The 12,222-nt window shown below is 36.6% G+C and overlaps 1 protein-coding gene across 2 annotated transcripts; it reads left to right on the top strand.

The window, feature by feature from the left end:
• The first annotated feature begins 1,147 nt into the window (after positions 1–1,147).
• On the top strand, positions 1,148–8,090 carry ets1 (v-ets erythroblastosis virus E26 oncogene homolog 1 (avian)). 2 transcript variants are annotated; one of them, NM_001164962.1, is given in 8 exon segments: positions 1,148–1,426; positions 1,592–1,693; positions 2,481–2,616; positions 4,744–4,860; positions 4,979–5,317; positions 5,879–6,151; positions 6,254–6,463; positions 6,591–8,090. In NM_001164962.1, coding segments are annotated over 7 exon segments (1,491 nt in total). In that variant the 5' UTR covers positions 1,148–1,426; positions 1,592–1,618; the 3' UTR covers positions 6,932–8,090.
• The last annotated feature ends 4,132 nt before the right edge of the window (positions 8,091–12,222 follow it).

Here is a 12,222-nt window from a genome sequence, read left to right as displayed (position 1 = left end):
ACTCGCGCCCATGGTTAACCGCGAACATTACACTCATCTAGCACCTTTTGTGGTTATTTAAAAAAAATACGAACGGTAGTGAGTTTGTAAGTTGGGGTGCCGTTGTTGGCTGGTAATGGTAATGGCTGCACTAAATATACAATATACATCTGCGATTTAGTAAATAAAGTTTAATAACTAGTTGTTAGTTGTGTTAATTTCTTTTTGTCTATCAAAAGTTTTTTTATCCATAAGTCTTTGAGTGAAATGTTTTTTTTTATTTGGTGCAGCTCCTAGTTTACATAGTGAGCCCCTGTTACAAAAGGGAAGCAATAAATAAATAAATAAATAAATAAATAAATAGTTGTAGATAATACGTGTAACTAGTATTAGTATCACCATAATTATTTATTTCTTCAACAAGTTATATTATTAAAGTATGTTCATACTTCATTTTCAAACCATTTAACGTATTTGAGATACGTACAATGTAATTTGTGGTGGTATAGGACCGAGAGGGGCACTGACTTGTAGCTCGTTTACCTACCAGCCACGCGGCCAGCATGCCGATACATTCAAACCAATATTGTCTCGGTTCAAAGCCCTGGCACACAGTTTTCAAAGTAGGCCGGTTAGTTTCCTTAACTTTATTTAACAAACGGGTATTAGCTTTGAATCAGTTAACTTAGGAATTATTGATCTACAGTGTACGTGGTTCATTCGAGTTCATAACCGTACGTAGCTATAGCTTCGTGGAAACGTTGCGTTGTTCAGTTAGCGGGAACTCATTAGGTTTCAGCCATTCAGAATCAGTGCGAAAGGTTACATACGCCTTATATGGGCATACCTCCAACGCAACGCATGGTCTACCGAGAACTGAGTTGACGCAGGTCGTAGTATGTTTCAACGAAACGTTCATTCATAAATACGAAGGGAATAACACGTTCTGATTGGCAGACGTCACAGAAAGGCATGCCCTTTATTTACATATAAAAGGCGCTTTGAAAAACAAATGACGTCAACAAACAATACCTCCATAGAGAGAATTGGCCCCGCCTCCCAGATTATCCAATCAGAGGATAGCAACCATATGAATGGCAAAGTAGATCGGGACTCTCCCGTCTGATATAAAGCCTAACCCACGCTCTAGTCAGGTAGTCAGTTCTCTCGAGCATCCAGATGAACACACTTCGATAATACCCAAGATCCTTTTTTTACGTTTTGATATTTTTATACGAACTTGTTTATTATTATCGCGATCTCTTGTGGACATCTACATATACAATATTGGCGTTAATTATTTATCGAGTCGAGTCTATCGTATTGTGATATCTACCGTGTATACCGTGACTGAGTCTTCACCGATATCATTCGACTACACCGTTGAGCGAATAATTCTGTCGTGAAGCCAGGGTATTACATCAACCAAAATACGAATTTACTGAAGGTGGGTAGTGTTGTCGTTTCTCATGTTCTTTGACAAATTGTCATGACATTCGCCGCTCGTTTGTTCATATTCGATCTTCATTGATAAACAACATGGCGCATTTAACCCGTATATTTTATGTGTCGACCAACATAGCTGAGTAACATGTCTATTTTTATTCCCTAGGCTCCAATAGAAGTGCCTTTTGCAACTATGAAGATCGATAGCGAAACATACGAAGAGAGGTTTGCCATGGAGGCTACAAAACCCATGAAAATCAACAATAAGGTACGTTTTGATCTTATACGACGTTTATGGACGGCCATTCATTCTTACTGAGCCGACGTCAGTACGTGTGTCGCTTTTGAATCCATTTGTTGGCTTACCCACGTTTTGCCTGTCAAATATTACCAGTTTTAGCAACCTGCTGCTGTCTAGCAGCGCTACACCACTCAACCCAAAGCCGCCTTGATGTCAACGGGTCGGCTCTTGTGAAGTTGGCGGTCATTATCAAGACCTATTAGAGCTATCGTCGAGATTACGTTTCTATTGTTTCTAGGGCAATACTGGCCCTATTCTTGTTTACACTGGTTATGACAAGTGTTTTCAGAGCTTGAGTAAACATCTCATAATCCATTAAATTTACGCTGTCAAAACATTGGACACTGCGACGTGACAGCATTTCACCACGCGCTGACACTTACCGTGTGACGTCGTTGTTTATTGCGCAATAGGTCACTGAATATATAAGTACAAATTCCGTGTCGTATTGAGCCCCGCATCTGTTGCTCAGTTACCCAAGGTCACCGATATTTAAAATGCGTATATTTACGTGCTATTCGGCATGATTATGTGTATGACACATATCTGAGGGCGGTCAAGGCTAGGTGAAATCGTTTTCTATTGCGTTTCATGGAACTCCCGGGCATCACGTATCACTCCCTCGGAATCACGACTTCTAAAATCATTTCACTCATGTTCTATCCGTATCCTACCCAGTGTTGGCAGCCTTCTCTCTAGGAACTTCCTGAAAGTTTGTGATTGGGCCTAAAATTTGCATATTTATATTTTCCAGGCATATAACGGAGAACTTGCAGCAGAAGTTGCTAGACTGAATAGTATGCTGAACGATTCTGACGTTTATATGCATTACAGAGAACCAAGTTATCAAGTTGTACCAACAGGATTGGACTTGCCGGACGACATCAATGGTGAGATTTCTTTTTGTTTTATTTTTCATTTTGTTCAAGTATTTGCCAAGTGTTAGCCATCCATGGAGATTTTTAACCATAAGCTTATTTTTTCTTAGTACAAAAACTTCTGGTACAAGTTAAGTTCAGGTTTTTCCATTTCCAGTATATTGTATATTTTTCCATACTAGTATATTGTCACGCAAGGCAACGATTTTCAGATTCAAACGGGAAAAGCTATTTTTTTTCAGACATGTTTCCAGACATAGTTTTGGTTTCATGTCTGTTGTCGAAACAATAGGTCTACAATTGTCATATGCTATGTGGTGCCCCATGGAGTAAATCTACCTGATAGCTATTTATAAATTACCGGATTAAAACCGCGGGAAGTGTGTTTCTTATCTGTGACTCTCAGCATTATATTTTTATGGTAGTTCTTCCTTCCTTTTAGCTTGTGTGCTTCACAGATACAGACGCTTTTGGTGTTTAGGTTACAGTTTTGTTTTGGCTTCTCCATTGACATGTGTCATAACACTAGTAAAACTTTTTCTGCCCCAGCACGGACAGAGTTCATTCATTGGCGATATTCTGGGTCATGTTTTGACCCAACCCATTTATTCTGTATAGTAGTATTACCATATATGGTTACAGGGCAAACATCCATTGATGATGTCACTTTTCATTCAATGCTAATGAGTTTCTTGCTACTTAATATTCATGAGGCAGCCTCATTTTCGGTAATTCTAACAGCTCTGCTAGCTAGGTGATAAATTACTCCTCAAAGTGGATATAAAACATGTTTTTTTGTAACTATGAGCCTTTTAGGCAACTATAGGGCTTGAGTATTTCTTTTAGCTCATTAGCTATACACTAATTGACTAAATAAATCCATAGAATGGTCTCAGAGGGGGTCTAAGCTACAGACTAATCCATTATTAAATGTATTATTATTATTTTACATTGAATTACCCAAGGTCAAAAATAAGTTCATCGACCTCTTTGAAGTTATTCACATTTTAATGATGGAGGATTTGAATTGGTTAAAAAATAGTTAATAACAATAACAATCAGATAATAACAATTTTACCAGGATGGTGTACTATGATTCAGGTCATCATTGCTCCCATTGATAGCTGCCATAAATTCGTCATATTGTTAACCTTTCTCAATTTCAACTGATGGTGGCGCTATTACACACAAATATGTGAGTCATATACAAGCCTAATTATCATTAACATTGATCCGCCCACACCAGTCACTCAACTCGTCAGGTTCATTGAACTCTTATCATGTAAACAAGAAGCATATTTCATTGATATTGTTGGAGGCCAGCCAGGGAATGTCTTATCAGATTGTCAATCATTCTACCTCTTTGTTAGTTTTGCTTTAACCTGTGTTTTGAGCTGTTTTAGTCTTTTGTTGTTAAATTCCATTCTTTTCATGGATGCTTTGGGTAACAATTACCAAATGAAATGGAATGTTGATGATGACTCGCATCAAACAATATGCTGTTTGAGCAGAATCAATGTCCACCTATAGTCAGGATTAGCTATTTTTGATTAAAATTAAATTTTGAGGGGAGCACTACCGGATGGATTAAAAACAAATTGAATATCTGAGATTACTTTTTTCTTGTTTTCTCACCACAACTAGTAGGGGTCAACACCTGAATGTTTTTGTGACAGGAAACTTGAGTAGTCCACTCTATTGATTTGTGGTTTTGTTAATTGTGTGAATTGTCAACAGAAAAAAACAGGGGAAGTTTCCACTGCCCATATAGGCAAAACAATATGCAAATTATTATGAGAACTTGTCTGTGATTGGTTATGAAATCAGAGTATGCAAATGACTCATATCCCATAGTATAAATTACTGTTGAAGTGAGTAGGTTGTCAGTCAGACAGTAACCCAACTGAACGAGACACACTTGGCAAATACTTGTGAATCATGACAACTGTTGTAGAACCAGAGATTTGGACAACCCATCATGTCTTTTATCAGAAACCAAATGCATCAACTTATTTCAACAAATGTCATTCCTGGATTCAGAAAAACTCTAATGGTAATGCTTATTCCAATTGTTTTTTTGTTTTTTTTATTTCTTTTCTCAATTATAATTCTAAATTCTGTTTGTTTTTTCTTTTACAGAGATGCACCCATCTCAGGTTCCTCCTACCCCACGTACTAAAGCACTGATGAATGCCTGTATCACCGAAACTTTTAAGAGCTTTAACAAAGAAAGAGAGATTCTTAATATCCCTAAAGGTAAGGCTCAAGCTATGTTGTTGTTAGTATTTTTATTATCTTTTTATTTTTTTCAATAGATTTTGTTCATTCTTGTTTTCTACTTCCTAATTATTTAATAATTATTTAATTATTTCAGATCCACGTGTTTGGGATGAAACTCATGTTGTACAGTGGTTGCTATGGGCGATGTCTGAGTTTTCCCTGGAAGGTGTAATGGTTGCACATTTTACAATGAAAGGATGCGAACTCTGTGCTATGTCTGAAGTAGAATTCTTATCAAGGGCTCCACCGTTTGCTGGCGACATCTTGTGGGCACATTTGGAGTCTCTGCAAAAAGACTGTGATCGGGAATTGTCATCACTTGCTAGCTCCCTATCCACCACTTCTACAACTAACAGCGTACCACTAGACCAGGTTCCTGCCAGTTTCTATGAAGCTACCTGTATGCCAGACTTTGAAACGTTCCTCTCAAAAGGTAAGAAACTGTAATAGTTGTCGAATAGCGGAAACCAAATCACGTAGACTTTCATGGTTGGAACCTTTTATTGACATTGTTCCATGCTTGGATGAAGTTACAACCCATTTAATTTGTGAATAATCTACTCAGCTGGTTGTCATGGGGATTCAAAACAATGGCGGTTTTTATGTGGGTATCCTGAACTTATTTACTGGTCATCCAGTCATCCAAAAGTGCTATAAAAGTCATACTTACAATGAAGCTTCTGGGTGGCCACTTGACTTGACAACATGGTGTATAAACAATGTTGGTTCAAACTTGTGTTGCTTAATTAGATAACCCTGTCAACTGAACAACATGAAAATGAACGGGGAAAATAAGACATCAATCTGTACATTGATTCAGTGTATGGAACAATAGCCAACCTGGGTGGCCCATCCATAGGTGGAGTAATGAAATGTAGGACCACCAAACATGATGATGTCATTCATTGAAACTCTAGGGATAGTACGTGTAACAGACCACACACAATTCGATTGTAGTCATATTTCAATTTTTCAATTTTTATTTTGCTTGCAGATTACCCAGACCAACCACAAGCAGTTGCTGTTTCCTCCGCACCTCCAGCTTACACAGAAAGCATCTACACACAGTCGCTAGCTACGCTGAATGACATCAATGCTGAAGAACTACTGAACATCAAACAAGAAGATGTGAGCTCTGACTATTACAGCCAGGATTCATCACCATGTTCTAGTTACGCAGACAGTCAAGCACTTGATTTCTACACAAATATGCTTTCAGATCAACCACAGCCAAACATAACATTCCAAGGAAAAAGTTTGAATACAAGTAAGTATAAACGATCAGTTAATATTAATATTTATTGAACAATATTAATCAGAAAAAGCAAAGATTATTTAAACTAACCATATTCAACTTTATTGCTCGCAGGTAGTTTTGGTCGTTTGGATGTTGCAGTTGACGCATATGGCAGTCGTTTCCAACAAGTACCACTATCCAAGCCTCTATCACGTTCAGACAGTTCCGACGTTGGCAGTAATTACAGCAATTCTAGAAGCAACTCACCAGCTACGAATACTACTAGTGTGGAACATCCATCAAACCCTGTTATCCAAGCAGCCGTTCTTGCTGGCTATTCAGGTATGTCAAGTTCACATTATTTTCGTCCAATTACAATATATGATTTTTATTATTTTATATTTTTTGTAAATTTATGAAATTTCAATAGAAAAGTGTCTTATCAGTTCATTGTATTTTGTCTTCACAGGAAGCGGCCCAATTCAATTGTGGCAATTTTTGCTCGAAAAGTTAACAGACAAAGCATGTCAACATTTGATCAGCTGGACCGGTGATGGCTGGGAATTCAAACTTTCAGACCCCGATGAAATCGCACGTCGCTGGGGGCAGCGTAAAAACAAGCCTAAGATGAACTACGAAAAACTGAGCCGTGGTCTTCGCTACTATTACGACAAGAACATCATCCACAAAACATCAGGAAAACGCTACGTCTATCGCTTTGTATGTGATCTTCAGAGTCTACTGGGTTACACTCCAGAAGAGATACACCAGATGGTCGGAGTCAGACCTTTGGACAAGGATGATGAGTGAATCTTGGTTGCCATAGATACAGGTTCACCTGTAAAAACTCTTTCACAACCGGGAAATGTGCAACAATATCCCATGATGCAACAGTGCATCTGTGTTGTATTTTCTGCCTAATCAAGTTCAGTTTCTGGGTCATGTAACCCAATTTTAGAAGATTGACGTTGTAAGGCTGAAAAATTTGTGCTAATCGAGTCTGGTTACACCTGGTCTTGGTAGGTTATTACAAGTGTTAGGTTACGCGTTCAGACAGTAAATGCAGAAGGCAAGCAATAATAAGGAGTTTGGCACACTGCCAATAAAATTTGAATTTTACAGACAATCATGATCTCATCATAATGTTTCTGAAGGTGCTATTGTAAAGCAGTTGATGAAAAAAATAAGTAAGGAGAATTTACATCCTTATTCATGTATCAGAATGTGAGTTTACTTAAAAAAGAGAATTTTTTTGTATTGTTTTGTAAATATTATTTCAGTTTTTACAACCTAAAAAGGATTGTATTATTTGTCTGATGCTGGCATCAACGTTTTTGATTTTTTTCTGACAATCCTGATATGTTTGGTTGTTATTTGTTTACTCAAGGTCTTGATGACAAGTTAGTGTATATGTACGGATAGATTTTTTTGAAGAAAAGTTTTTCTGCATTGTTACAGTTTTTATTTTTGTATCAAATAAAATATGTACAGTGACTCTATATTTAAGTAAATAATAGTTTTTCTTGTTTTTCATTCATGTATTAATATATCAAATACCTCACAATGAAACAGACAGGAATTCGGCACTGGTGGCTGTGTTTGGCTGGTCCAATATACAAAAAATTTGTACATTGAGATAGCATGGTTATGAAAATCTTGTCTGAGTTATCGTGGGCATCATTTACCTAGAACAATACATAGGAAGTCTTGGCTCCGTCCTTTATGATGATTGAATTGCTCATATGTGAAGGGATACAAATCATAATTTGGAAGTTGATATAAAGGGCAAGATATAAAGTGACCCATGTTCGTGTAGCTCGGTTTACAGCACACAAATCTGTACAGGGTTTTAATCCTTGTATAACAGGTTTTTTATTGTGATCCAATATTTTGTACATACATGAAGTCTGTTATTTACAAATCTTCATACATGTTACTATGGAAACAAATAAAACTGTTGAATTTTAAACATGAAATGTTTTTGTAAATTTGATGTATAAGTGTATGATTATGAACATTTCTTCATTAATGAATGATTGGTCCACCCCTGACAGTGCAGTACTATTTCCAAGAATTGTCCTTCCCATCAGAGTGCCTTTTTCGCACATACTTCTACTCTCTACGCTGTGACTGGTCCAATTGTGTATAATAAAACTGTAAATGCATTAATTTATTCAATGAGTTTAAACTTTACTATTCAATGAATGAAATTCATTAAATCTGTGTGAACATATAACATTTGAATAAAAAATGTTTCACTGGGAAATCCTTAATTCAAACCAAGTGAATATAATCAAACCTTTTACAGTATTCTCAAGTGTTGGACCATTAGATACTTTGGGGCCGTTCGCAAATTTGGAAAAAAAAAACAGGATAAAATCTCAAGGACGAAATCCTGCAGGGTCCAATTACAGAAAAAAACTGAGTCAAAATCTTAGGGAAAAATATTTCACACAGTGGAAAAATATACAGCAAATTCATCATGGCAAACTAAAACACAAACAGAAAACACTATTTTTAGCTCTGCTGTCGACTTTGTCGTCGTCGTCCGTGTCAATGTTTTACTTTTTCGACTTCTTCTTGAAAACTACAAGCCTGAATGCTTTGATACTTGGTGTATATGTACTTTGGGTGGTCCTCTCTTAGGTTTGTTCATTTCATGATGATATCTTCAATTCTCTAATTTTGGTGAATATTTTTGTCATTTTTGGTAAAAAGTAATATTTTCGACTTTTTGTTAAAAACTGCAAGTCCAATTGCTTTGATATTACATATATAGATGCTACATTTGGACCTTTCTTAGATTTGTTCATTTCGTGATGATATCTTTCATTCTCTAATTTTCATGAATATTTTTGGTAAAAAGTGATATTTTCGACTTCTTGTTAAAAACCAAAATTCCAATTGCTTTGATATTACATATATAGGTACTACATGTGGACCTTTCTCAGATTTGTTCATTTTGTGATGATTCTCAATTCTCAATTCTCTAATTTTGGTGAATATTTTTGTCATTTTTGGTAAAAGGTGATATTTTGAATTCTTGTTGAAAACAGCAAGTCCGATTGCTATACATACTATACATATTGTTCATTTTCTAATGATATCTTCAGTTCTTAATTGAAATGTGTCTTGCTAACAGCGGAGCTATCTCAGCCGAGATGCTGCTTGTTTTGGTAATGGTACACCTATAATAAGCAAATGCCACAATTGTTGAAGGCAGTGCATTGTATATGTATATATTAACATAGCATAGAACATGGATTACAATGTGTTGCCCTTTAATTTAGTAGACGTGCCCTTTAATATAGTGGACGTGCCCTTTAATATAGTAGACATGCCCTTTACTATAGTAGATGTGCCCTTTAATATAGTAGACGTGCCCTTTAATACAGTAGATGTGTCCTTAACTATAGTAGACAAGCCCTTTACTATAGTAGAAGTGCCCTTCACTATAGTAGATGTGCCCTTTAATATAGTAGACGTCCCCTTTAATATAGTAGACGTGCCCTTTAATACAGTAGATGTGCCCTTTAATATAGTAGACGTGCCCTTTAATATAGTAGATGTGCCCTTTAATATAGTAGACGTGCCCTTTAATATAGTTAGACGTGCCCTTTAATACAGTAGATGTGTCCTTAACTATAGTAGACAAGCCCTTTACTATAGTGGAAGTGCCCTTTAATATAGTAGACGTGCCCTTTAATACAGTAGATGTGTCCTAACTATAGTAGACAAGCCCTTTACTATAGTAGATTCTGAAGTGCCCTTTAATATAGTAGACGTGCCCTTTAATACAGTAGATGTGTCCTTAACTATAGTAGACAAGCCCTTTACTATAGTAGAAATGCCCTTTAATATAGTAGGCGTGCCCTTTAATATAGTAGATGTGCCCTTTAATATATTAGACGTGCCCTTTAATATAGTAGATGTGCCTTTTAATGTAGTAGACGTGTCCTTTGATATAGTAGACGTGCCCTTTAATACAGTAGATGTGTCCTTAACTATAGTAGACAAGCCCTTTACTATAGTGGAAGTGCCCTTTAATATAGTAGACGTGCCCTTTAATACAGTAGATGTGTCCTAACTATAGTAGACAAGCCCTTTACTATAGTAGATTCTGAAGTGCCCTTTAATATAGTAGACGTGCCCTTTAATACAGTAGATGTGTCCTTAACTATAGTAGACAAGCCCTTTACTATAGTAGAAATGCCCTTTAATATAGTAGACGTGCCCTTTAATATAGTAGATGTGCCCTTTAATATATTAGACGTGCCCTTTAATATAGTAGATGTGCCTTTTAATGTAGTAGACGTGTCCTTTGATATAGTAGACGTGCCCTTTAATATAGTAGACGTGCCCTTTAATATAGTAGACGTGCCCTTTAATATAGTAGACGTGCCCTTTAATATAGTAGACGTGCCCTTTAATATAGTAGATGTGTCCTTAACTATAGTAGACAAGCCCTTTACTATAGTAGATGTGCCCTTTAATAAACTAGTAGTATTCAACAAAGATTCTTTTACACACACAAAACTCCTTAATTCCGTGACCGTGTACCAAGCCATAATGTAATACTAAATATTTTATTGTCTGGATAATTCGCCAAGAAATCAATACATATTATTATTTATACAATATATACGTAATTATTCTCATTGAATAAATCAACGTGGCTGCGTTTTTTGTCGATCATATTATTTTTGATCAATGTAATATCACTCTTCCAGAATGTCTCTGCACAAAATGAGAAAACTCATGTTGATATCATATCAGGCTGTAAGACAACACGCACACATCTAGACATTACCAGAACACTAAATAGCGTTCTATGTAGTGTGTATGGTCGGAATAAAGTTTACCGAGTATCGCATGATTTTAAATTATACGAATAAGTTGTACGTGTACGTGACCCGGTCTAGCAATTTTTTCTTTTAGGTCAGCTCTGCTAGATTCACAAAAAGCAAAGTTGGTATACTTTTAAAATGTTTAAACATAGTATAAATACATTTTGGTTGATTATACTTGACATTGAACAGATTGACTACCTTTAACACTGAACATTCCATTGCGATGATGCTATACTATGTTACAGTGTGATGAAATACATTTTAAATTCGCCTCAGCCTCAGCAACTATGACACTAGACAAGTTAGTACTAGTACTTAAATCGCGGTGGTCGTCGCGCAGCGCGTGTTCGAATTTCATGTAAATAAACAATGCATTTTACACGCGTTGTATACGTCTATGAGTCCCATATCGAACAGGACGCGGCACGTCCTTTAATTTTGTTTTCAACTTCCCATATTTCAAAGTAATTAATGGGATGGTTGTACAGCAGTTAATTTTGTTCTTTATCAGGTCGGGTCACAAAGCTGACCTTACCGATGGTTTTTATGCAAGCCACAGTCATGGGTCGTACATACACTGGACAAAGGGTAAATCTTCTAAAAAGGGAAGTTTACATCGTTGTGGGTTCATCCACAGTGGCCGTGGTTCATCCCATACAAATAATATCCTAAAAATCAAATTACATGTAGGTTTCACTGCAGAATATGTGCACACTGTAAAAATGACATAGCGTCTCTATGTCTAGAAGAAATCGACATCTACAGCGTAACATGTAGGTCACTGTACCATGACGCATTGCTTCAGGTATTCGCCCGCATGGATTAAAGTTTCACAAACTTGTTTATGGTGATGTCATCTTTTAGGACGCCCACGCTTTAACAGGTTGGTTGCCTTTAGTTACCACCTGCTTTTTGAAGAGGGTTTAAGCTCGAGGTTTGTAACGAAAAACAAAACTTTAATCAAAAGGGGCTCAGTCCGCTCTAAATCTCCAGTTACAGTAGAATAGATACACGTAGGTAGGTTTCATACAAGTATGAGGCTTCGTACCCACGGCTGTGATATTTTCACATCCCCAAATTCCGTAATTTATTAGGTTGTAGTGAAATATATACCTTGTTGATAACCCCGGGGTTGATAATCAGATTATGTGTTTCTAATAGGGGACAAGGGGGATAGCTGGTACAGGTTACAGGAAAGAAAAAAACGGCATTTTACGTTTAGGAAATAAAATGAAAGTTCCATTTACAGTA

This window comes from Saccoglossus kowalevskii, chromosome 5, assembly GCF_978046115.1.
Source record: "Saccoglossus kowalevskii chromosome 5, keSacKowa6.1, whole genome shotgun sequence".
NCBI lineage: Eukaryota > Metazoa > Hemichordata > Enteropneusta > Harrimaniidae > Saccoglossus > Saccoglossus kowalevskii.
This window is presented reverse-complemented; position numbering and strand designations above follow the sequence as displayed.